Source organism: Amblyraja radiata, chromosome 4 (assembly GCF_010909765.2).
Source record: "Amblyraja radiata isolate CabotCenter1 chromosome 4, sAmbRad1.1.pri, whole genome shotgun sequence".
NCBI classification, from domain to species: domain Eukaryota; kingdom Metazoa; phylum Chordata; class Chondrichthyes; order Rajiformes; family Rajidae; genus Amblyraja; species Amblyraja radiata.
Window position 1 is genome coordinate 108,390,374 of NC_045959.1, and position 27,034 is coordinate 108,417,407.

The window sequence follows — 27,034 nt, forward strand, 5'->3', positions numbered from 1 at the left end:
GAAGGTTGGCGCTGTAATTAAGGCGGCTAAGCACAGTGGACGATATGTCCTTTAAAAGGGGGGGAGGAGGGAGGAAAGTGGGGGGCGAGGGGAGGAGAAGGAGGGAGAAGGAGTGGAGACAACTTTTAAGAAGCCAGTCAACTTTTAAGAATTCCGACGAGAGAGAGATACACGGCTGTGAAGCTCGGCGGGCATTTAACATTACCGGTCGGTTATCCTTGGTTCGGAAAACCACTGCTTATGTATTTTCTCCACAATGAGCCAATGAAATTCACCGGTCAGCACCGGCTACAATCTACAAGAACCTACGAGAACCTTCGACCTCCTGGCAACCCATTAGGACCTCCTGGTGACCCACCTACGGCACGAGAATTCTAGCTACTCTCCATGGCGGCTTCATTCTAGAAGTCGCCGCTAATTTTTCAACATGGTGAAAAATTCATGGTGACCATAATGAGGCCGCGACTAGTTCCCAGAATGCGGGAACTCCTCATGACCATGAAGGCAACTCCCTGGCAACCACCCGCAAACATGTGGCGACTGCATAGTCTCCTGCAGTCGCCTAAAAAGTCACCGAAGTGGGACAGGTCCATTAGGAGCAGAATTGGGCCATTTGGCCCATCCAGTCAACTCCACCAAGATAGATCCTGGCTGGTCTATCTTTCCCTCTCAACCTCATTCTCCTGCCTTCTCCCCATAACATTTATTACCATTACCAATCAAGAATCTCCGCTTTAAAAATACTCAATGACTTGGCCTCCACAGCCGTCTGTGGCAATGAATTCCCCAGCCTCATTGCCCAATTACTAAGCAAATGAAATAGATTCAGCTTTATCTGCAAAATTCTGATGAATATCAGGAAACTACGATCTGCATAATTTATTAGTCCAAATTAATAATGCTAGTTACAATTAATTAATTATAAAAGCTGAGTGTTTCATTGAAAGCAGATTTCAGGAGGCACAGTGGCGCAGCGGTAGAGTTGCTGCCTTACAGTAGCAATGTTACAAAATTTTGAGATTTTAAAAATCAAGTCTGTAATTTATCCCATCAGATAAAGCATAAAAATAAGTTTAATTTGACACCTAATTCACTTTCATATCTCAAGTATTTAAAAGGTTATGGCCATTTTCATACTCGGAAATGAGCATCTTGTTCCCTATTGATTTTCTATGGACATAACAAAAAAGTTGTGATCGTGAACAGTCAAAAGCCCATAACTTTCTTAAAAATTAAGAGAACTGAATGAAATTTTCAGTTATCATAGATTGAAGCATTCTGAAACAAATATAAAATAATCTTACTTGGATGACCTGAAATTAAAGCATATAATTAGTTAGTTACCTAATTGTAGCTAATTTCAGACTTCAATTACTAGATCTAAACATCTATCCATTTCTTAATAAATGATTAACATTTTTAAATAGCCTAAATGTCCAAATAATATTCACAAATAATTCACAATAAAACATGATTTTAAAATCTCATTTACATTAATTTATAGGCCAAATGGAAGGAATTCAGTGTTCAATTGCTGTAAATAAATGCCCATTTAAATCAGCTTTCGAGTGGGTCCCTGTGGAACGCGCTGGTTTAGAACGTTCACATTGCGGTAGATTTGTGCCCCAAATGCCCAGAAAAATACTGCGGGATTTAATGGGCCCAAATTGAGCTACTCGCAATATTAAACTTTGTATAACGGGATCTTTAGAAGCCCTTTTTAATGTAAAAATATACAACCTACCTTCAGCTGTCTGCTTTATGAGACCCTGCGGTTGCTGGCAGTCGCAGGTTCAGAGATTGATTTTTAAACTACTATAACTATTATTCAAGGCCTTTAAACCTAATAATAGCTTTTGCGACGGGGTCTTCCAGCGATTTTTCGTTAATAATTAACTAGGCTGAACATCTTCGATTTGAACAGCCTAGAGAAAATCGCGTTTTAAACCCGCCCCCTCTAAACGGCGCCAAAATCGCGCACACTCGCAGCGGCAGATTTTCAAAGACGCTTCAGGTAGGCTTTGCAACATACCTACTTACAGCGCCAGGGACCCGGGTTTGAACCTGACCACGGGTGCTTGTCTGTACGGAGTTTGTACATTCTCCCCGTGACCTGCGTGGGTTTTCTCCTGGATCTCTGGTTTCCTCCCACACTCCAAAGACGCACAGGATTGTAGGCTAAATGGCTCGGTAAATTGTAAATTGCCCCCAAGTGTGTGTAGGATAGTGCTAGTCGTCTACTTTTGTGTCCATCTTCCATGTTTCAAATGTTGACATCGCTGTCATTGTCCGTCCTGAGAAGGACGCAAGCTTCCGGCGACAATCAATGGGAGCCATCACATGTTGCAATAGGTGATGGTGGTAGCGGAATTAGCTCAGGATACTTCCAGTTTCCAGCCCCGCGACGTGGACGCTTCTGCTATGGGGCCATAGTGCTAGTGCATGCGGGGATCGCTGGTCAGCGCGGTCTCGGTGGGATGAAGGGCCTGTTTCTGCGCTGTATCTCTAAACTAAATTAAACTAGACTTCAGGAGGTGTTCTCCCACAGCTTAAATAGCACCACCATTCAATATGATCATGGCTGATCATCCAAAATCAGTACCTAGTTCCTGCTATTTCCCCATATCCCTTGATTGAGGGAGTGCAGCGTAGGTTCACAAGGTTAATTCCCGGGATGGCGTGACTGTCACATGATGAAAGAATGGAACGGCTGGGCTTGTATTCACTGGAATTTAGAAGGATGAGTGCGGATCTTATATAAACATATACAATTATTAAGGGATTGGACAAGCTAGATGCAGGAAACATGTTTCCGATGTTGGGGGGCCATTTAGAACTGAGAGGAGGAAAAACGTGTTCACCCAAAGAGTTGTGAATTTGTGGAATTCTCTGCCTCAGAAGGCAGTGGCGGCCAATTCACTGGATGCATTAAAGAGAGCGTTAGATAGAGCTCTTATGGCCAGCGGAATCAAAGGATATGGGGTTAAGGCTGGGACGGGGTACTGATTGTGAATGATCAACCATGAACACGTTGAATGGAGGTGCTGGCTCGAAGGGCCAAATGGCCTACTCCTGCACCTATGTTCTTTGTATCTATGTACCTATGATTCTTTAAGTCCTAAGAGCTAAATCTAATGCCCCTGTTCCACTTAGGAAACCTGAACGGAAACCTCTGGAGACTTTGTGCCCCACCCAAGGTTTCCGTGCGGTTCCTTCCCGGAGGTTTTTGTCAGTCTCCCTACCTGCTTCCACTACCTGCAACCTCCGGCAACCACCTGCAACCTCCGGGAACCGCACGGAAACCTTGGGTGGGGCGCAAAGTCTCCAGAGGTTTCCGTTCAGTATTCCTAAGTGGGACAGGGGCATAACTCTCCCTTGAAAACATACAGTGAATGGACTTCCACTGCCTTCTGTGGCAGAGAATTTCACAGATTCACAACTCTCTGGGTGAAAAGGTTTTTTCTCATCCCAATCCTAAATGGCCTACCCCTCATTCTTAAACTGTGACCCCTGGTTCTGGACTCCACCGTCATCGGGAACATTTTTCCTGCATCTAGCCTGACCAATCCCTTAAGAATTTTACATGTCTCTATAAGATCGCCTCTCATCATTCTAAACTGCAGTGAATACAAGCCCAGTCGACCCATTCGTATTTCAGTCCCGCCATCCTGGGAATTAACCTGGTCTCAGAGGCCACCTTCCTCTCGAGTCAGTTTCATATTCTCAAGACTCCTCAGGGAAATGGTTTCTTTCGACAGCACAACCAGAACAAACCTCGCAGTTGATTAAACAGAGAGACAGGAGAGGGGCCAATAGAGCTAGACCTGCAGGGGATTCTATACTTGGAGGCAGCAGCCCTGGAATTTCTGTGGTTACAGGTACAATTCTTGGACAGTGTGCTGCCTCTTTGATACCAGGATGAAGGTTAACATTGAAGGTTATCATTGAAAACTCTGGAGAGTAAGGGTGAACAGCCAGACATCTCTAAACTAAACTAAACTAAACTAAGCATGGTATTCGTTTTGCTGGTCCATATCTGTAACAGTGATAGTGGAAGGAAAAAACGGAATAGACCTGCATGGAGATTTTAAGGAGATCGGAAAGAGATTGGGAAGCAAGACGTCAATACCAATATTCTACAGACGTTACACTTTAGAGATACAGCGTGGAAACAGGCCCTTCGGCCCACCGAGACTGTGCCGACCTGTGATCCCCGTACATTAGTACTATCCCACAAACCAAGGACAATTTACAATCTTTACCAAAGCTAGTTAACCTACAAGCCCGTGCACATTTGGAGTGTGGGAGGAAACTGGAGCATCCAGGGAAAGCCCACGCGGTTACGGGGAGAACGTACAAACATCGTCGTGCCATCCATTTAGTATAGTTTAGTTGATTTAGTGTCACGTGTATCGAGGTACAGTGAAAAGCTTTTGTTGCGTGCTAACCAGCGGAAAGACTATACATGATTACAACCGAGCCATCCAGTGTGCGGTTACACGATAAAAGGAATAATGTTTAGTTTCGATTCGTTTTGTTTAGAGATGCAGCACTGAAACAGGCCCTTCGGCCCACCGAGTCCGCACCGACCAGCGATCCCCGTACACACTAACACTATCCTACACACACTAGGGACAATTTCCAATTTTACCGAGCCAATTAGCCTACAAACCTGTACGTCTTTGGCGTGCCGGAGGAAACATTAGTGCAAGGTAAAGTCCAGGAAAGTCCAATTAAATATAGTCCAAGGGTCTCCAGTGAGGTAGAAAGTAGCTCAGGACTGCTGTCAAGTTGTTGATAAGATGGTTGAGTTGCCTGATAACAGCTGGGATCCCAGCCTAAGGAAATTACTAAAGCGGCCTTTTCACGGGGCGACTTGACGCAAGAGTTAACCGGAGTTTAACATCGTGGGAACCTCGTGCGATAACAGTACGGCATTCGTGGACCACCGTGGACCACCGTAGCGCTAACGGCAGGTCATCGTGTAACTTGGTCACTCGGGAGAAAATTCAAGAAAGTTTGAATTTCTCCAAGATTGACTTGTACACTTGTGGTTGAGTATTGCAACATTATATGAACGTAGTGGCCAGTGCGATATCCGTAATAACTCTTGTGGGTACCGTGGGAACTCCTGCGAACGGTGAACCCGGAAGCTGGACAGAGGGGACAGAAGGTGATTAAAAATTATCTTCTGTGGGATTGAATTTAAAAAATAAATAAAAATAAAGATTTACATCCGCATATGGACATCAACTTATTCATGAGTTATGTTAATGAGATTCAAGAAAATAACTATAATCTTTAAAAGGGACTTTAAAAGGGACTTTACTGAAAGGTTACGCATTTTTATGGTCCGTGAGAAATTTTTCACATGTACTTCTTTGAGAGATACAGGTCGGAGTCCTCGGGTCCAGGGGTCCGGAACGCTACCAATCAATGTTGTACAGAGACCCGTGTAAGGAGTGAACTGTACATGCTGGTTTAAACCGAAGACAGACACAAAAAGCTGGAGTAACTCAGCGAGTCAAGCAGCATCTCTGGAGAAAAAAAGCTGATGTTTTGGGACGAGACACATCTTCAGACTCAATTCCGATTAGGATGTCTGAAGAAGGGCTCCGATTCGAATCGTCACCTATTCTTTTTCTCCAGAGATGATGCCTGACCCGCTGACTTACTCCAGCTTTTTATGCTTTTCTTTTTAATTAATCTCTCCCTTCTGCCTTCAAGCAAGCGTTTTCGATGCACATAGTGGGCAGCTGCATGCAGCGCGTCAATGAAAAAAACCAACATCCTGTACTCGAAATTATTTAGAATAGGCATGTCTCCAAATGAGCCGATTCAACCAAGGGAGGATATATATAGTGTGTGAAAAAAAAAGTTACATCATTTGTGTCACGTGTAGTTCACGATGTTCATTCAAGATTTAACACGAAAGCTCGGGAAACGGCCAAGTCACTCGCACAAATAACAGAAATGCCGAGTACCGTGGGAACTCTTTATCTATCCCCGTTATATCGTGCGAGACTCGTGCTGGACCACGACCTCTTCACTCTTGTGACATCTTGCGTCAACTCGCCCCGTGAAAAGGCCGCTTTAGGCCCCAAGTAGAAGGAATAATATTGAGGAGCAAATCTCCAGGGAAATCACAGAGATGTGTAAATGCGATAATGGGAAACTTCAACTAGGTAAACATAAACTGGAACAGCAATAACATAAGGGACAAAGAGAGAAATGTATTCAAAGGAAAACAATTAGTCTGAACATTTGAGCCTCAATGAGCAAGGTGATATACTAAGTATCGATCGTGGGAAATAAGTCAGGTCCAGGTAAATTGGACCCACTGAGTTAGTTTGGTTTAGTTTAGTGATACATTGTGGAAACAGGCACTTTGGCCCACTGAGTCCACGCTGACCAGTGATCCCCGCAGATGAACACAATCCTACACACACTAGGGACAATTTACATTTATACTAAGCCAATTAATCTACATAATTGTGCATTTCTTTGGAGTGTAGGAGGAAACCGAAGATCTCGGAGAAAACCCATGCAGGTCACGGGGAGAACGTACAAACTCCGGACAGACAACACCCGTAGTCGGGATCGAACCCGGGTCTCTGGCGCTGTAAGGCAGCACCTCTACCTCTGCGCCACCGTGCTGCCCATAAATAAACCAGCACCTGCAGTTCCTTCCTATGCAGCAGTTCTCTGAGTTTGATTATGTTTAGAGGGGATGATGGTGTTGAATGAGAGCTGTAGTGGGTGAACAGCAGCCTGATGTATGTGTTCTTATTGTCCAAGTGGGCCAGTGCAGAGTGGAGAGCCTCTTCATTTACCTGATGGTCTTATAAAGGCCGTAGTTGGAATTCATTCACGGCCCTCTTTCACCAGACTTTGAACGTCCGAGATTTGGTCCTCGGTAGATTGTGAACCCCCTGGTTCATCCAAAGCCTCTGGTTAGGGAACACTTTGATGGTTTTGGTGGGAACACACTCCTCCACACATTTCCTCATAAAGTTGGTAACAACAGGTGGCATATTTGTTCAGGTCTGTTGCCGAGTCCTTGAAGGGTGGCAGGGTGGCTCAGTGCTACAGTTGCTGCCTTACAGTGCCAGAGGCCCGGGTTCGATGCTGACTACGGATGCTGCGTGTATGGAGTTCGCATGCTCTCCCCGTGACCTGCGTGGGTTTTCTCCGAGATCTTCGGTTTCCTCCCACACTCCAAGGACGCACAGGTGTGTCGGTTAATTGGCTTGGCATAAGTGTAAATTGTTCCTGGTGAGTGTAGGATAGTGTTCACGTGCGGGGATCGCTGATTTGCGCGGATTCGGTGGGACGAAGGGCCTCTTTAAGCGCTGTATCTCCAAACTAAGCTAAACTAAACACTGCTCAATCCACCAACCCTAAGCAATCCTGTAGTCGTTTATCTGCCTCCCCAGGTACTATCGCAACATTTAGACAGGTTACATGGATAGGACAGGCAACCTCTCCAGCTCTGCACAGTCCTCACCTCTGGAGCTGCGCTCTTCAGTCCCAGCCTAGACACAGGTAGAAGGAGCACTGCCAGGTGGTCCGATTTTCCAAAGTGAGGGCAAGAGATGGATCAAGAGGCATCTCTGATGTTGGAGTGGCAGTGGTTAATCCTCTTGTACTGCAGGAAATGTGCTGTTGGGAGTTTGGACATGACTTCTTCAAAGTGACCACGTTGAAGTCCCTGGCCATGGTGAGGAAGCTGTCGGGGTTTGGCATTTAGTGTTTGTTGATCACAGCGTGCAGCTCCTCCAGTGCAAAGCTAGGGCGAGATGTGGACCACAGTCATGATAATGGAGGGGAATTCCCTAGGGACATGGAAGAGGTGGCACTTCCCCTCCAGCTATCATGGCAATCCTAATCATCTTCTAATTGCCACAGAAGGCAGTGGAGGCAAATTCACTGGATGTTTTCAAGAGAGAGATAGATTTAGCTCTTAGGGCTAACGGAATCAAAGGATATGGGGATCAGCCATGATCATATTGAATTATCAGCCATGATCATATTGAATGTCAGTGCTGGCTCAAAGGGCCGAATGGCCTACTCCTGCACCTATTTTCTATGTTTCTCTGTTTCAATTACCCTGCAAACTCTCCAATCGCACATGCCCATTAATACCCCCCTGGTTTTTACCATCAGTTACTCCAGTAGTGGTGATTTGCAAAGGCAACTAGAATTGAGCATTCCATCTTTGAATGGCGAAGGGTTCTCACCATATTCTTCATGAGTTGTGTAAAATATTGCATCAACTTAACGCATATACCTATCGTTAGGCGTAGACACGAGGAACTTCAGATGCAGGGGGAAACGCATTGAAACATACAGAATAATAAAAGGCATAGTGGATGTGGAAAGGATGTTTCCACTGGTGGGAGAATCTTGGACCAGAGGTCACAGCCTCAGAATTAAAGGGCGAGGGCTTCATTACCACTGAGGGCTGTTGATATCCAAGTCAGTGGATACTTTTAAGGCAGAGATAGACAAGTTCTTGATTAGAACGGGTGTCAAGGGTTATGGGAAGAAGGTAGGAAAATGGGATTAGGTGGGAGAGATCAGCCATGATTAAATGTGGAGTAGACTCGATGGAACGAATGGCCAAATTCTACTCAAATAACTTGTGAACTTGTGCTGGAATCTTGAGCATGTGTGGTTTAGTTTAGAGATACAGCGCGGAAATAGGCCCTTTGGCCCACCAAGTCCGCACCGACCAGCGATCCCCGCACACTAACACTATCCTACACACACTAGGGACAATTTACATTTACACCAAGCCAATTAACCTACAAACCTGTAGGTCTTTGGAATGTGGGAGGAAACCAAAGTTCTTAGAGAAAACCCACTCTGGTCATGGGGAGAACGTGCATACTCCGTAAAGACAGCACCCGTAGTCAGGATCAAAGCCGTGTTTCTGGCACTGTAAGGCAGCAGCTCTACTGCTCCGCCACTGTGCTGTGTGGTCTCCTCAACTCAGTGTAGTTTTCCCAACCCAGATTCTGCTTGATGTGAGGTGAAAAATCTGTGCCAAATGCTTTATAGAAGAATAATGGAAAAGATTTTGGAAACAAGTACCTTGAAATGTCCACGCACTCCGGTTAATCAATTCAACATAGATCGATTACAATGGAAAGGTTCTCATGCATCATAATTGATCTATTATTGCACTGAATAGCAATGGCAAGATTTAATTGTATACTGAAAGCTGGCAGACAGTCAACCCATTGCAACTGCATTAATTTAAAGATTTCAAATAACAAATTATCCTCATGCAATTGCACAAAGTTAAACTTCAATCACGCAAACAAACTACTGCTGGTGAAAGTGCTCCCATAACATTTAAGTTCCAGGAATTAGACCCAGACATGATGAAGAGTAGTAAATTGTCCCTAGTGTGTACGGACTAAAAAGTTGGGATAACATGAAACTGATGTGTGTACAAAATCATGAGAGGAATAGATAGCGAAGATGCACAGAGTCTCTTGCCCAGAGAAGGGGAATCGGGAATCAGAGCATGTAGGTTTAAATTGAGGGGGGGGGGGGGGAATTTAATAGGAACCCGAGGGGTAACCTTTTCACGGAAAGGGTGGTAGGTGTAGGGAACGAGCTGCCGGAGGAGGTAGTTGAGGCAGGTATTATCGCAACGTTTAAGAAACATTTAGACAGGTACATGGATAGGACAGGTTTAGAGGGATATGGGCCAATTGCAGGCAGGTGAGACTGGCGTAGATAGGACATGCTGGGCGGTGTGGGTAAGTTGGGCTGAAGGGATTGTTTCCACGCTGTGAAACTTCATGACTCGGTGATGTGAAGGGGTGACCGATCGTCGGGTTGGACGGGGAGCTGAAGGGCCTGTATCTCGAAACAACTAAATTTCCAAGTTAGGATTGTGATTTGGAAATGATCCTGCAGGTAGTGGTTTTCCTGATAGTTTAGTTTACTTTAGAGATACAACATGGAAACAGGCCCTTCGGCCCACCGAATCCATGTCGTTCATTCACACTAGTTCTATGTTATCCCACTTTTGCATGGACTCCCTACACTCGGGGCAATTTACAGAGGCCAATTAACCTACAAATCCACACAATTTTGGGATGTGGATGCAAACTGGAGTATGCACAAGAAACCCACCAGAGAATGTGCAAACTCCACACAAACAGCACCCGAGATCAGGATCGAACCCGGGACTTCAGAGCTGTGAGGCGGCGGCTGCACCAGCTGCGCCCTTGTGTCCATTGATATTTTCCAGGTTTGGGAGCAGCCAGGCAATTTTCCCGGTAGTACAGTATGCACTGGAGGTAAGATGCTGTTGCATCCGTGGAATGCATCTGGATCTGCGGAATTCTTTGCCACAGAAGGCAGAGAGATAGATTCTTGATTAGTATGAGTGTCAGAGGTTATGGGGAGAGATAGATCAGCCATGATTGAATGGCGGAGTAGACAGCGCGGAAACAGGCCCTTCGGCCCACCGGGTCTGCGCCAACCAGCGATCCCCGCACGTTCACACCATCCTACACCCACTAGGGATCATTTTTACATTTATCAAGCCAATTAACCTACAAACCTGTACGTCTTTGGAGTGTGGGAAGAAACTGAAGATCTCAGAGAAAACCCACGCAGGTCACGGGGAGAACGTACAAACCCCGTACAGACAGAACCCGTAGTTGGGATTGAACCTGGGTCTCCGGCGCAGCATTCACAATAAGGAAGCAACTCCCTGCGCCACCGTGAGTGCCGAAGTACTAATTCTACTCCTATCACTTATGATCTGACCTTGCACTTTGCCCTGGACCTGAGATTGAACCCAAGGACATTCTGTATGTCACCAGAACAGGGTGGACAATTACACTCTGTAACTGGCCATACAGTTTCACTGCAACCGTAGTTGGACCATTCATTTGAATGAGAGCACCAACCATCTTTAAGAAATCAACTTTAACTATTTAAATTTATTTTTTATAATTTTATATTTATTTGTTCAAATAGTTGTTTTATTGTGTTTTATATTTATTACTTAATTTTTATTTTTTTTTAATTTTTTTTTTTTAATGCAAATCAATTTCAACTGCATTGATTATATCTCGGAGCATCAGTTTAGTTTAGTTTGGAGATACAGCGTGGGAACAGGCCCTTCGGCCCACCGGGTCCGCGCCGACCAGTGATCATCCCGTACACTAACACTATCCCACACTCACTAGGAAGAATTTACAGTTTTTTTTAAACCAAACCAAATTAACCTACAAACCTGTACGTCTTTGGAGTGCGGGAGGAAACTGAAGCACCCGGAGAAAATCCATGCGGTCACAGGAGGAACAGATTAACTCCATACAGAGTGCACCTGTAGTCAGGATCGAACCGGGGTCTCTGACGCTGTAAGGCAGTAACTCTATTGCTGCACCACCGTGCCACAATCAAGGGTCTTTAAAAACTGTGTGAGAGACTTTAATGGGACAAACCGTCAATGGTCTTCAGGCTGGTGGCAAACTTCAGTATGCAAAAAAATTTTGGTTTAGTCACCATTGGGGGCTAATCTGCTTTCAGGGAAATCACAGACCAGGGTTTAGTGCTGTTGGGAGCACATTGGGTGTAAAAGATTAGCGGGGCTTTGAGGCTAAAGGAGGAGATCGGAGAAGAAAATCCAACAGGTCAGATCAAACACGACTCGTTCTAATGTCCAAATGCTGGGATGGTTGACCGCTGACAAACAGAACATCTGAAGAAGGCTCACAACCCGAAACGTCGCATATCCATGTTCTCCTGAGATGCTACCTGGCCTGCTGTGCTACTCTAGCACTCTGTGTTTTCATCCTTTGTCTCCTACCATTGTATCTTTGGACGCAATTTACACTAAATACTAGACTAAATGAGGGAGGGCTGGTCCCCCAGCACAATATTCCACCTCTCCACCGATTCCAATATTGGTGGCCAGTGGTGGGGGGGAGGGGGGCGCTTTCTGGAGCACTAGTATGGGTGTTGTGGACTGAAGGTACAGGTTTCCAGAGGGCTAGTATGGACAGTGTGGGCGGAATGGATTATTGGGGTGGCAGCTCAGTCACTCAGGCCTGGTGGGCTGGCAGCTCAGTCACTCAGGCCTGGTGGGCTGGCAGCTCAGTCGCTCAGGCCTGGTGGGCTGGAAGCTCAGAAACTGCCAGAAATTCTGCTCCAAACAGGTGAGAGAGAGAGAGAGAGAGAGAAGGGGGAGAGGGTGGAGAATCAATTTTCGACATTTTTCATCTTTTTCTGCGGATCACAGCAATGAAGGAGGAAAGTCTATCCTGGCCTGGATCTCACAGGGAGCCAATGAAGGGAGGGAGAAAAATACTGGGGTGAGGTTTAATACTTGAAGGGGGAATACTTACTGAAGGGCCGAAGGGACTCCTCCTGGGCTAGTACAGGCCTGATGGGCCGAAGGTGCTCTTTTAAAAAAAATCTCAGTGAAAGGCACTTTTTCTGGACTTTTCCTGGCGTGGCACGGGCCTTTTGGGCCAAAATGCTCCTCCATGGCTAATAGGGGCAATCTCAAACTCTAGCTCATCATCATGGAGCCACCATTTCCTTGAACTATTTTTGTGCTAATTTCCATGCAAAAAGAAAATTCCATTCCCAGAAGACGGCACAGCGGTAGACTTGCTGCCTTACAGCACCAGGGAACCAGGTTCGATCCTGACTACAGGTGCAGCACGAACGGAGTTTGTACATTCCCCCCGTAACCTGCGTGAGTTTTCCCTGGAATCTCCCGTTTCCTCCCACACTCTAAAGACGTACAGGTTTGCAGGTTAATTGGCTTTGGTAAAATTTGTTCCGAAATTGTCCCCAGTGTGTGTAGTGTTAATGTACGGCGATCGTTGGTCAGCGCGGATTCAGTCGCCTGTTTCCGCACTGTATCTCAAAATTAAACTAAATGTTTGGACGCGCTAGAGGCAGGATACATGTTCCCGATGTTGGGGGAGTCCAGAACCAGAGGCCACAGTTTAAGAATAAGGGGTAGGCCATTTAGAACGGAGATGAGGAAAAACTTTTTCACCAAGAGAGTTGTGAATCTCTGGATTTCTCTGTCTCAGAAGGCAGTGGAGGCCAATTCTCTCGATTTCAAGAGAGAGTTAGTTAGAGCTCTTAAAGATAGCGGAGTCAAGGGATATGGGGAAAAGGCAGGAACGGGGTACTGTTTGTGGATGATCAGCCATGATCACAGTGAAATGGTGGTGCTGGCTCAAAGGGCCGAATGGCCTACTCCTGCACCTATTGTCTATTATCTATTGTCTATTGTCCATTGAATAATGTTTCAAGCCTTCAGCAAAAAAAACTCGTCAAATTGCTTTCAAACCTCATTTACATGCGAGGTATTCATAACCATTCAACAATGCATTACCTCTATAACAGGAGAGGAATACAAGAGGCCTAGTCAAAGGAAGGAATGTAGAATTCTGCCAGGTTTTCCATTTCCTGCTAGCTTGAGCAGATAACAGTGTTTGCTTAATTTAGCAATTTAACTTACTCTAAAGCTTTTAATTACTGCTGACGTCTTTGTCCTCTCTGCGCAACCTTGTTGTAAGTTACCATTGTGCACTTTTTTGGTTCAGGTTGAAGAAGCAACAATTACAGCTGGCACCAAGTCTAATTATCATTGTGATATGCAACAAAGGTTACTTTGAACAAAATCGTGGAACATCAACGTTTTATGCCCTTGCCCTTGTCACTATGTAATGTAATAATACTCCATTCTTCTAAGGAACGTGGTTTGAGAAAGATTTAATATTCCCACCTTCATTAATGTGTCCGATGAATAGCTAAATAATGGATTATTTGGTTCCGTGTTAGAAATTATATATTTCTTGAAGGATATGCATCACGAGCTGCATATCCTCCGTCGCAAGTCTGTTAAGACCTACCAATGTGCTTTCAATCAGTTTTGTTTGCTTCCGAATTCCCCTTGAGTTTTGAAAAAACGAAATCACTATTTTTAAATTTTTGCAGCTCGTGCCAGCATTTAGTTTCAGGCCAATTATAGAAATAATTACTTGGAAATGTGACTGGCCATGGAGTCATAGAGTCACACAGCACAGAAACAGGCCCCTCAGCCCAACTTGCCAATACTGACCAATATGCCCCATACAAGCTAGTCCCATTTGCCCACGTTTGGCCCATATCCTTTTAAACCTTTCTTATCCATGTACCTGTCCAAGTATCTTTTAAATGTTGTTACTGTACCTGGCTCAATTACTTCCTTTAGCAGCTCATTCCATAAACCCAGTGAAAAAGTTGCCTCTCAGGTTCATATTAAATCTTGCCCCTCTCACCTTAAACCAATATCCTCTGGTTCTTGATTCTCTTACCCTGGGTAAAAGACTATGCGTTCACCCTCTCTATTCCCCTCATGATCTTATACAGCTCTATAAGATCACCGCTCTGCCTCCTGCGCTCCAAGAACTAGAGACCTAGCTTGTCCAACCTCTCCCTATAGCTCAGCCCTTCAAGACCTGGCAATACCCTCGTAAATCTTTTCTGCACTTTTTCCAGTACTCTAGTCATGAAAAATTAGACAATTAAATTATGATAAACATAGTTCATATGCTGTTTCCTCTCGAGAAATATGAATGTTGACATTGAAGATCTAAGAAGATATTTGCACTGTATTTATGCAGATGGTTTTACCTTGGTGGAAACACAAGTTTTAAGTTTTTAATCTGTTGTAGTTTGCTAACGTTGAAGCTCTTTCCACAAGAGAGTGCCATTAGTCTAGTAGTGTATAATCTTATTCCTTTTACTCAAATCAGCCTGATGTCGTAGGGCGGCATGGTAGGGTTGCTGCCTTACAGCGCCAGAGGCACAGGTTCGATCCTGACTACGGGTGCTGTCTGTATGGAGTTTGTACGTTCTCCCCGTGACCTATGTGGGTTTTCTCCGGGCGCTCCGGGTTTCTCCCACACCCAAGATTGACAGATTGTCCCCTGTGTGTATAGGGTAGTGTTAGTGTACGGGGATTGCTAGTCGGTGCGGACTTGATGGGCCGAAGGGCCTGTTTCCGCGCTGTATCTCTAAGCTAATCTAAACATGAAGGAGACAACTTCGTTGTGTAGATGAAGATTCTATTCATCCTCCTCAATTCTTTTTATGCTCTAATGCAATAAACAGTGAAATTACCTAATAAACATAAAAATCTCTAATTAGTGTTGTGTATCTCTGCTTCATCTAGCAGGCTCCATTAAAATCACATTTAAATCCATTTATAGAATTTCTGATGCTCGACATATTGCTGATGATTAATTATTATGCAAGTCGGTTACATCAATATATTCACGATTCAGATCCCATTACATCCAACAGTTCGGACAGTTAAAATTACGTTGTCATCAGTGAACTTAAACGAAGCATCAATGTCTGAACTCTTTGGGGAATACAATGCCTTTACATTTACCTTCAATTGTCTACATGCGGCTGTTGTCATTTGCTTGCGAATGACCAGTGATGGGGTAGGAAAATCGGTAGGTGCTGATTTAAATCGAAGATAGACACAAAATGCTGGATTAACTCAGCGGGACAGGCAGCGTCTATGGAGAGAAGAAATGGGTGACGTTTCGTGTTGAGGCCTTTCTTCAGACTGAACATCACGGGAAAGGGCAACGAGAGATATAGACGATGATGCAGAGAGATATAGAACAAATGAATGAAAGATATGCAAATGACGATGCCAAAGGCAACGGGCCATTGTTAGCTGTTTGTTGGGTGAGAACGAGAAGCTGGTGCGACTTGGGTGGGGGAGGGATGGAGAGAGAGGGAATGAATGCAGGGGTTACTTGAGAAATTAGAGAACAATTTAGAGAAATCAATATTCGTGCTGCTGGATTGCAAGCTGGTCAAGCGAAATATGAGATGCTTTTCCTCCAATGGGCGTTTATCCTCACTCTGACAATAGGAGTAACATCTATTTAAACACTGCATCAGGCTTAAAGTCAAAGATGAACATGCACTTAGAATAAAAATAATTTAGAATTGATTTCTGATTAGAGAGCATTCTAAAGAATTGATGTTCAGACACTACCAGGCGAGAATGAGGAACAAAGAGTTATGGGCAAAATACATCAGCATAGATATTGGCTTGCTTCTCCAATTAAAAGATCAGTGCAGGAACTGTTGGTCAAATGTCTTCTTCATTAATCCTTTGAATAGACAGAACTATCATTTTTACATGATTATGTGCAATTACAATACAATACAATACAATACAAATTTATTGTCATTTGAGCCCCAGTGAGACTCAAACGAAATTTTGTTTCCACAGCCATACAAACAAAAACAATGTCCTACAGACATACACACAATTAAGTTCACACAAACATCCATCATAGTGAACCCACTGTGATGGAAGGCAAAAGTCTTTTCTCTCCCCTGCTCTCCATGTCTCTCCCGATGTCCAAGCCCCAGGCGGGCGATGATAAGTCCCACGGCCATTTTAGGCCGTGCCGGGCGATTTACGGCCCCGCTCCCGGTCTAGAAGTCTCGAAGTTGGAGCCCCCGGCGGGCGCTGGAATGTCGGGTGATGTACTTCCCCGCTCCGGGTCGTTCCAAACCCCGCGACACGGGCTGGAGAAGTCGCGTTGCGGGAGCTCCGGGAAGCGGTCTCTCTCTCCCCCCCCCCGGACCCGCGAGCTCCCGATGTCCCGACAGTCCACCACGTTGCTGGAGCCTCCGAGCCCCAGGAGTCGAGTCGCAGCAGCGAGGGAGTCACCACCGCTCCCCACGTTCCGAGGCCGGCCAGCCCCACGATGGTGAGTAGTCCGCAGCGCAGTCTCCCGAGCCCCCGGGTCGTTCAGGTTGGAGGCCGCTCCACGGTGCTAGGCCCCAACGACAACGGAGACCCGACAGGGAAAAGGTCGGGTCTCCCGGACAGGGAAGAGATTTAAAACGGTTATACATTGGGATAGTGACCGGTTCCATTGGGATAGTGACCGGTTCCATTGGGTAAAGTGTGGAACACTCCCATTTCACTCCTGCCATCGGGAACATATAGGAGCTTGAAAATTGTAACATCCAGGTTCAAGAGAAGCTTCTTCGCAAGTTATAGGAGTAGAATTAGGCCATTCAGCCCATTGAGTCTACTCTGCCATTCAATCATGGCTTATCTCTGCCTGCAACCATCAGGCCTTCGTCCCTACAACTGTCAGGCCGTTAAACACTACAACCTCCAAAAGCTTGGGGGCATTATTTTTGTTTTTGCATTATTATTGTTTGTTTGTAATAAATATATATACAATACACAGAGTATTAAGCAAGTAAAAAAGCCATTGTTCGGATTTGGGACATATGACATTAAAACACCTCAGAAGTTCATATGTGCTGAGGCTCTATAAGGCACTGGTAAGGCCACATTTGGAATATTGTGAGCAATTTTTGGCACCGCTTCTGAGGAAGGATGTGCTGGCTCTGGAGAGGGCCCAGAGGAGGTTTTCAAGAATGATCCCAAGAATGAGTAGGTTAACCTACGATGAACATCGGCACTGGATCTATACGCGCTGGAGATTAGAAGAATGAGGGGGTACCTCATTGAAACGTACAGAATAGTGAAAGGCTTGGATCGAATGGATGTGGAGAAGATGTTTCCACCAGTGGGAGAGTCTAGGACTAGAGGTCACAGCCTCAGAATTAAAGGATGTTCTTTTAGGAAGGAGATGAGGAGAAATTTCTTTAGTCAGAGGGTGGTGAATCTGTGGAATTCTTTGCCACATTGGCTGTGGAGGCCAAGTCAGTGGATATTTTTAAGGCGGAGATAGATAGATTCAGAGGTTATGGGGAGAAGGCAGGAGAATGGTTAGGAGGGAAATATAGATCAGCCATGATTGAATGGCAGAGTAGACTTGATGGGCCGAATGACCTAATTTTACACCTATCACTTATGACGTTATGGCCTTATGAGCCATTATAAGCCATTATATTTTATAAGCCATTCGGCCCATCGAGTCTACTCCACCAATTGAGCCTCTTTTTGCCTCTTGAACTGTTGTGGCAGACATGATCGGTTGAATGACATTGTGTCCTGTGTCATTCAATGTTAAAATGTGCTGCTATCTCATCTGACGACATGTTACTCAATATTTAAACATTGTGAAGTAATGTTTCACATTCTACAAGATTATTTTTCTCCATTGTAGTGCACACCACATAGTAACTCATTATCTCTGAACAAGAGTATCGCTCAATTATCTCCCTCCAACTAATAAGGTCATAAGTCATATGGTCATAAGTGATCGGAGCAGATTTAGGTTATTCAGCCCATCAAGCCTACCCCACCATCCTAACATGGCTAATAATCTCTCCCTCCTAACCCCATACTCCTGCCTTCTCCGCATAACCCCTGACACCCGCACTAATCAAGAATCTATCTACCTCTGCCTTAAAAATATCCACTGACTTGGCCTTCACAGCCTTCTGTAGCAAAGAGTTCCACAGGTACACCCCCTCTCACCTTATAACTACGCCCTCTAGTGTTGGACATTTCCTTCCTGGGGAAAATGGTTCTGACGGTCTCCCTGAGTCTGCCTCTCTTTTATATAATTCCTTCAAATCTATCAAGGATTATTTTTGCTTGGTTTATTTTACAACCCAGTGATAGGAACGTTGATTTCTCTAATTTCAAGTAATCACCCCTCCCCTACTAGTTCCACTGTTCGCATCCCTGTATTATCACCTCTTCTCCAGCCAACAACGGGCTATTGTGGGCTCCACATGGTCATCTGTTGCCGGCTCGTTTGTTCTGGCCTTTTCCTCCCTCCAGTCCCTTCCCCTCTACTCTCAGTCTGTAAAAAGGGTCCCGACCCGAAAGGACACCCATCCTGTTTCTCCAGAGATGCTGCCTGACCCGCTGAGTTACTCCGGCACTCCGTGTCTATCTTAGAGGAGGTGGGTGGATCTTCATCACTGAATCAAGCGTAGGCATTTGGAAATGAGCCTGGGTTTTTTTTTTTTTTAAATCAGTCCGGCTCATTTTGGCTCCGGAGTTAACTCGCATGTAGGCATTTGCTATGTCGCTCTTCCAGGGAGATGCTAAATGCATTTCGTTGTCTCTGTACTGTACACTGACAATGACAATTAAAATTGAATCTGAATTGAATCTGAATCTGAATGTAAAATATTTCCTTCGCCCGATTCCGAATGCATTAACTGTTGATGACACCGCCAGCTCGGTGCTCTGTGAAATTGCACATAAATTGTATTCAGTAATGAACCCTGCTTGAAACATCACTTTAGAGCGGTGCGAAACGCTGTTCCACGAAGTAACATTTAACAGGGCTCCAATGCAACGTTAGGGTTTAAGATTCTGTGGAAGCATAAATGATTTGAGGCGAACTGAGCAAGGTTGCAGAAAAGAGCCGCTTACTCCCCTGGCGAATGGTATCGCCCTGGCGTTCTGCTGTTAGATGACTGGCTACTCTCTGTCGCTGAGTGCAATTACAGGCTCCCTCGAACAAAAAAAGACAGGAGCAGAATTTCCATTCAGTGCGTCCCGGAGTGCGTTTGTTGCAGGAGGGAATCTGGATCCGCTTAGAATGAGCATGGCTAAAGGCAGGCGCCGCAACAACCAGAGATGTAAGTATAAACGCTGGAACAACAACGACAATGGAGGCAATTGCCCTGCAGTCAAATGTGTGTTTCAATTACGTGGAACGAATCGAGAACTGAGGGTAAACTAATCAAAGATCTTATAGCGGAGCTCTGCTATAAGATCTTTGAAACTAATGGTCAGGAAACAGATATTTCTGAGCCAGGTGGGCAGTTCATGTTTGCGGAGGAAGGAACTGCAGATGCTGATTTACACCGAAGATAGACACAAAATGCTGGAGTAACTCAGCGAGACAAGCAGCATCTCTGGAGAGAAGGAATAGGCGACGTTTCGGGTCGAGACCCTTCCCTTGTTCAGTTTGTGTTATATAAAAGTGCCCCCTCTCCCTCGCTTTATTGACTGGGTTAAGTGTATCGAAGTATCTATCAGAACTTTAAACGACTTGTCGCCGGGAAACTTGCATTTAGAATTTTAAAAAAACACACGATAATCGCGATTAACATCCGCGTCTGTTGCCATTGTGAACAAAGATCCTATAAGATCTTTGATTGTGAATAGCGCCGCGGGTTTCGTCTTATACTCGGGTAAACGTTAGGGAGTAGGGGTGAGATTTTTTTGGGGGGGGGTAAATGTTGCAACAGCTTCGTCGTTTTAAATGGATGGAACATGAAATTGTGCTTTTGAGAACTGAAGGGAGGAAAGTCGAGAAGGGAAAATGATGAACGTTGTCATTTAGCATAGAATCACTGAAATAGCGAATGCAATGGTTATGTTCGCCACTGCCGTCCCGCGAACTTCATTTACTTACAGTGGATGCAACCCACAGGAGTGGAAGTGCAACCAACTGAAAATACGGTGAAATGTATCTTTAGACTTTAGAGATACAGCGTGGAAACTGTTGCCCTTCGGCCCACCGCGTCCGTGCCGACCAGCGATCCCCGTGTACACACCGGCTAGGACTTTTTTTCTTAATTGTAAATTATCCAATCGAAATCAATTATTAACCTACAAACCTGTACGTCTTTGGAGTGTGGGAGAGAACCGGAGCACCCGAAGACAACCCAGCAGGTCACTGGGAGAACGTACAAATCCCGTACAGACAGCACCCGTGGCCAGGATCGAACCCGGGACCCTGGCGCTGTAAGGCAGCAACTGTACCGCCGTGCCGCCTTTTATCTGCAAGAGAATGTTTTCAATTGAGATAAATACAGTAGTTACTGCAGCGCCTCTTGGTAAACTGGGTCTCTGAACAAATAAATAGCAGCTGTGCCCTCTTTCAATTGAATGAGACAGCGGGTTGATAACGCTGAGAGCATAATTCTAATCTTGAAAGAAATATAAAAGGCACGGTGCTGGGAGGTTCTGATGCAACGGATTACCAACGAGCAAAAAAAAATAATTGTATTTTACATAGAGCGAGAAAGCCATTTTATTCAAGACTTGAAATGTAGTTGCAACAGTACACAATAAAATTAAATTACATTTCTTTATTTATATAGCACATTTTTAGTCAACTTGCATTGACCCCAAAGTGCTTCACATAATTACATCCACACACACAGGCAAAGGTGGGTGAAGTGTCTTGCCCAAGGACACAACGACAGTATGCACTCCAAGCGGGATTCGAACCAGCTACCTTCCGGTTGCCAGCCGAACACTTAGCCCATTGTGCCATCTGTCGTCCCACGTTGCAGCGGTAGAGTTGCAGCGCCGGAGACACGGGTTCGATCCCACAAACGGGCGCTATCTTATCTGTACGTTCTCCCCTGTGGGTTTTCTCCGAGATCTTCGGTTTCTTCCCACTCTCCAAAGGTTGGTAGGTTATTTGGCTTGCTACAAATGTAAAATTTCCTAGTGTGTGTAGAATTGTGTTAGTGTGCGGGGATCCGCGGACACAATTCGGTGGGCCGAATGGCCTGTTTCCGCACTGTATCCGTGCTAAACTAAACTAAACTAAACTGTGCCTTAGTTGCTAGATTTTGTTTTGAAATGTTTCTGACAAAAACATTTATCTATATTGGCAGTGAGGTTCTGCATGAAGATATGTTTCCTATTAACTGTTTCTTTTATGTTTCTGGATTAATACATTTGATACATATAATGCGGATACTGTTATACACTTGAGATTATTCAAAGAAAAAAAGGTTGCAGAATTGTAAAACTCATTTGTATTCATTATGCATTCACTGTTTTTGAGTTTTGAAATGTGAACTGGACTGCCTCAAGATTTATGCTTTAAAATAATGAGTGAGAAACATTGGGATGAGGCTTTGGAAGTTTTGTGCCTTGATAGACACAAAATGCTGGAGTAACCCAGCGGGACGGGCAGCATCTCTGGAGAGAAGAAATGGGTGATGTTTCGGGTTGAGACCCTTCTTCAAAGTAGCCGAAGAAGGGTCTCAACCCGGAAAGCCACCCATTCCTTTCCTCCAGAGATTCTGCCTGACCGCTGAGTTATTACTCTGGCATCTTGTGTCTATCTTCAGTGTAAACCAGCATCATACGTTTTTGGATACAGTAATATATCACGCTCAACAAATGAGGCAGGAAGAATTAACCTGACCTCATGGATTATAATGAAAACAGCATTCGTGCTATTTGTTTAATTCGATGACTTTGGTATGAAGATGATGTTGTCCAGCCTTGTCATCAGAGGGCCATGTGGAAAGGGGAAGACCAATGGACATTGGAGGACCCGATGTGGGAGAAGAACAAAGGGGAACTTGGCGCGGGGGTACTTTGTAACTTTGTAAGCTCCCTGTATGGGCAACTATTTGTATACCTTGGTTATTCAAGCAAAGAATTTCACTGTGACTTGTCACATGTGATAATAACGTTTTCATTCTTTCATACATCCATTCATCCATGGGCTGGGCAGAGATACAGCTTCTCGCCTGTACTTCTGAAAGCAGTCGACACGAGCTGCAATCCATTTCAGCCTGGCCGTGTCAGTCCCCCGGGTTGCCAAACATTTTAGCTCCTCTTCCCATTCCCACATTGACCTTTCTGTCCTAGATCTCTTTACTGTCAGAGTGAGGCCACACGCAAATTGGAGGAATATCTATCACCTCCTATTTCACTTGGGCAGTTTATAACCCAGCGGCATGAATATCGATTTCGCTAATTTCAAGTAAGCCTTGCATCCCCTCGCTCTCCGTCCCTCCCCACCCCAATTGTCCTGCTAGTTTTACTGTTCGCATCTGTATACCCCTTCTTTTCCACAGCCAACAATGGACCATTGTGGGCTCCACCTTTCCTTGATCATTGGTGCCGGCCAGTCAAGTGCAGAAGCAGGTGTGTCTTGCACAATCATACAATGCCTTACTCGGATTGCATCCCACCTCAAGTGCTGCATGCAGTTTTGGTTTCTTCAGGGAAGGGCTGTTCTTGTAATGGAGGCAGAGCAGCGCAGGATGACCAGACTGATTCTTGAGATTGCAAGATGAACAAGAGTTTAGCTCAGTTCGGACCATATTCCTTGGGGGCGAGAAGAATGAGAGCAGTTCTTGCAGAAGAGTACAAAATTCTAAAAAAAATTTAGGAAGGAACTGCAAATGGATTCACAGGGTCAGAGTGATACAGTGTTGAAACAGGCCCTTCGACCCAACTTGCCCACACCGGCCAACATTTCCCAGCTATACTATATCTGCCCACATTTGATCCATATCCCTCCAAATGTATCCAATCCATGTACCTATCTAACTGTTTCTTAAATGCTGGGATAGTCCCTGCCTCAACTACCTTCTCCGGCAGCCTGTTCCATTCATCCACCACCTTTTGTATGAAAAAGCTACCCCTCCGATTCCTTATAAATCTTTTCCCTTTCACCTTGAACCTATGTCCTCTGGTCCTCGATTCCCCTACACTGAGCAAGAGACTCAGTGCATCTACCCTGATCTATTCCTCTCATGATTTTATACAGCTCAACCATACTCATCCTCCTGCACTGCATGGAATAGCGTCCTAGCCTATCCAACCTCTCCAAACAGCTCAGACCCTCTAGCCTGGTTTATACTGAAGGTAGCCACAAATTGCTGGTGTAACTCATCTCTGGAGAGAAGAAATAGTTGACATTTCAGGTCAAGACACTTGTTCAGACCGAGCCAGGGGAGAAGGAAAAGAGAAGTGCAAAAGGGTACGGAACAAATCGGAGCCGGCACCATTGACTCAGAAAGGTGGAGCCCACAATGGTCCATTGTTGACTGTGGAAGTTCTAAAGGAACGTCCTTTAATTCAAAGACTATAACCTCTAGTCTAGTTTAGTTTAGTTGCGTTGAGCGATACAGCATGGAAACAGGCCCTTCGGCCCAACGGGTCCGCGCCGACCAGCGATCCCCACATATTAGCACTATCCTACACACACCGGAGCCAATTTTTACATTTACCAGTGGGAGGACTCCGAAGATCTCGGAGAAAACCCACGCAGGTCACGGGGAGAACGTACAAACTCTATATTCGGGTTCGAACCCGGATCCCTGGCGCTGCAAGCGCTGTAAGGCAGCAACTCTACCTCTGTGCCGCCCTCTAGTCCTAGACTCTCCCACTAGTTGAAACATCCTCTCCACATCCACTCTATCCAAGCCTGTGGGAGAAGAATTGAAAAGGGGACTCCCACCAGGTGATGCCCACTTAATCAATGTTGTTGTGAAGCATGGGGTAGTGTGGATATCTGGCATAGCTTTGTGCTGTCAGTAATGAGAGAATAAGAAGTAGTTTGATCAGAGGTGTAAAATATTATGAGAGGAATAGATTGAGTAGAGTCTATTGCCCAGAGTAGGGAAATCAAGAACCAGAGGACATAGGTTTATGTTAAAGGGGGGGGGGGGAGGGTGGATGATTTAATATGAACCTTATTCACACAGAGTGTGCTGGGTGTATGGAAGGAGGAGCCGGAGGAGGTAGTTGAGGCACAACGTTTAAGAAACATTTGGACAGGTGTATGGATAGGACGGGTTTAGGTCATAAGGAATATGAGTAGAATTAGGCCATTCAGCCTATTAAGTCTACTCCGCCCGTTCAATCATGGCTGATCTATCTCTCTCTCCTAATTTCATTCTCCTGCCTTCTCACCATAACCTCTGACACCTGTACTAATGTTTTCAAGAGAGAGAGAGAGATTAAGCTCTTAGGGCTAAAGGAATCAAGGGGAATTGTGGAAAAGCAGGAACGGGGTACTGATTTTAGATGATCAGCCATGTTCATATTGAATGGCGGTGCTGGCTAGAAGGGCCGAATGGCCTACTCCTGCGCCTATTTTTCTATGTTTCTAATCAAGTATAGAGGGATATGGGCCAAATGCTGAAAGGTGGGACTAGTAAATGGGCCATGTTGGTCGGTGTGGGCAAATTGGGCTGAAGGGCCTGTTTCCATGCTGTATCACTCTAGTTGGCTCTGTTCTGAATGGAACAAATGGGGACTCGCGCTCCTGACTTTCTGTCGGAGAACTTCCAGATGACTTTGACCTCAAGCCAGATGTTTTTGCCTCAATGTGTCCACATTGAAAATGAGTGCAGTTATCTCCAGCCTGGCTGGAGCCAGACCCCTAGAAGTTCATTGTCCTAGTTATGTTCAGAACATTAAAGCTGCAGGGGAGATATTAAAATAGTCATTAATTAAAAATCTGCAAACGCACTAGAACTGGTGGCGACTGGAATCATGAGGAAATGATCTTGGAATGTTGATTGACGCATGCGTGCACATTTCTTTGGACTATGGATCAAAAATTGGATATGCTTAAGAACACGTGCAGCAGATCGAAATCTAGTAATTTTTAAGCTGAGTTAACTATTTGTTTGAAATAGTAAACAGAATACAAGAGCAACCAGTGTTCATTCCACAGAAGAGCTAATTTATACTGAAGATAGACACAAAATGCTGGAGTAACTCAGCGGGACAGGTAGCATCTCTGGAGATAAGGAATGGGTGACGTTTTGGGTCGAAACCCTTCTTCAGGGGAGAGGGAGATACATAGATAAGGAAGTGCAAGGTGTGAAAATGGGACAAAGGGATTTAAGTCAAGGGATATGCAAAATAGATCATTGTTATCTGGGAGAAGCTAACAACAAAGCAAACACAGATAACATGTAGTCAGAGGCAGTAAGACTTGTTGGAGAACTGGGGAGGGGGAGGGATGGAGAGAGAGGGAAAGCAAGGGTTACTTGAAGTTAGAGAAGTCAATGTTCATACTGCTAGTGGACACAAAATGCTGGAGTAGCTCAGTGGGTGAGGCAGCATCTCTGGAGAGAAGGAATAGGCGACGTTTCGGGTCGAGACCCTTCTTCAGACTGCTGGGGTGTGAACAGCCCAAGCAAAATATGAGGTGCTGTTCCTCCAATTTGCACTCTGACAATGGAGGAGTCCCAGGGCAGAAAGGTCAGTGTGGGAATGAGAGGGGGAGTTAAAGTGTTTAGCAACCGGTAAACATTTCTCATTTATACTTTCTGGGGGTGGGGAGGAGAGGAATTAATGATTCATTTACTTTGTCTCAAAAACAATTTCGTAATTTTTGAACTGAGTTAATTATTAGGTTGAAATAGTAAACAGAATGCATAAGCAATAATAGTCTCTCGAAACAAAATGTTATCAAATCCAACATTCTGACCAACATTGCCACTGCAACATAATATTTAAAAAAATTATGTCCAAGACTGGGGATAAAATATCGTTTATAATGAACATGAGAAACATGAGTTTTATTTTATATCCAAACGTGCATTAATAGAAAATAAGACGAGATGGTCGTTTTCACAAATGCAGCCACAACCTGGAAATAATTCTCACACAATTGGATTAGTGTGGCCCTTGGTACAATAATCTATTAACGTTTGAAGACTAGGAATATAGTGTTAGAATGGACTGAAATGGAGACACAAGGGATCTGGAATCTTGTAAGAAAAAATAAAGTGCTGGAGAAACTCAGTGGGTCAGGCAGCATCTGTGGAGGGAAATGGGCAGACTCAAGTTGGTTGCCGGCCCTGAGTTGTTGTGGCCTTTTCCTACCTCTAGCCCCCAATCCCCCTCCTCTTTCAGTCCGAAGAAGGGTACCTTCTATGTCACTCATTTCCCTGCCCCCTGACTAATTCTGAAGAAGGGTCTCGACCTGAAACGTCACCCATCCTTTTTCTCTGGAGATGCTGCCTGACCCGCTGAGTTTCTCCAGCACTTTGTGTCAATCTTTGGTATAAACCAGTATCTGCAGTTCCTTCCTACACATCCTGGACAACATTTCAGGTCAGGACCAACCTTCAAGACAGAAATGCTGCATTAACGGGAAACCTTAATTCTGTTTCCCTCTCCACAAATGCTACAAGATCTGATAAATTTTAACAGCCTTTTCCAGTTTTTGTGCATTTGCAGGATTTGACTTTTCTGCCGGTAAAATAGTGTCTAGTTTAGGTTTGAACGCCACCAATGATTACACATCATGACCATATACTTATTATTTCAATATATCATTTT

At 44.9% G+C, this 27,034-nt stretch overlaps 1 protein-coding gene across 2 annotated transcripts in view; it reads left to right on the forward strand.

Annotated features, from left to right (window-relative positions):
- The window catches only part of ralyl (RALY RNA binding protein like), a 405,283-nt gene that overhangs the window by 151,771 nt on the left and 226,478 nt on the right, over positions 1-27,034 (forward strand). The window contains exon 1 of one of the 2 annotated variants that reach the window (XM_033020192.1): positions 19,224-19,602. The exons of the other annotated variant lie outside the window; for it this stretch is intronic. Within the exon in view, the coding sequence (XP_032876083.1) occupies positions 19,434-19,602 (169 nt within the window). The 5' untranslated portion in view covers positions 19,224-19,433. Of the gene's footprint in view, positions 1-19,223; positions 19,603-27,034 lie in introns of those variants that run through there. 2 annotated transcript variants of the gene reach the window in all.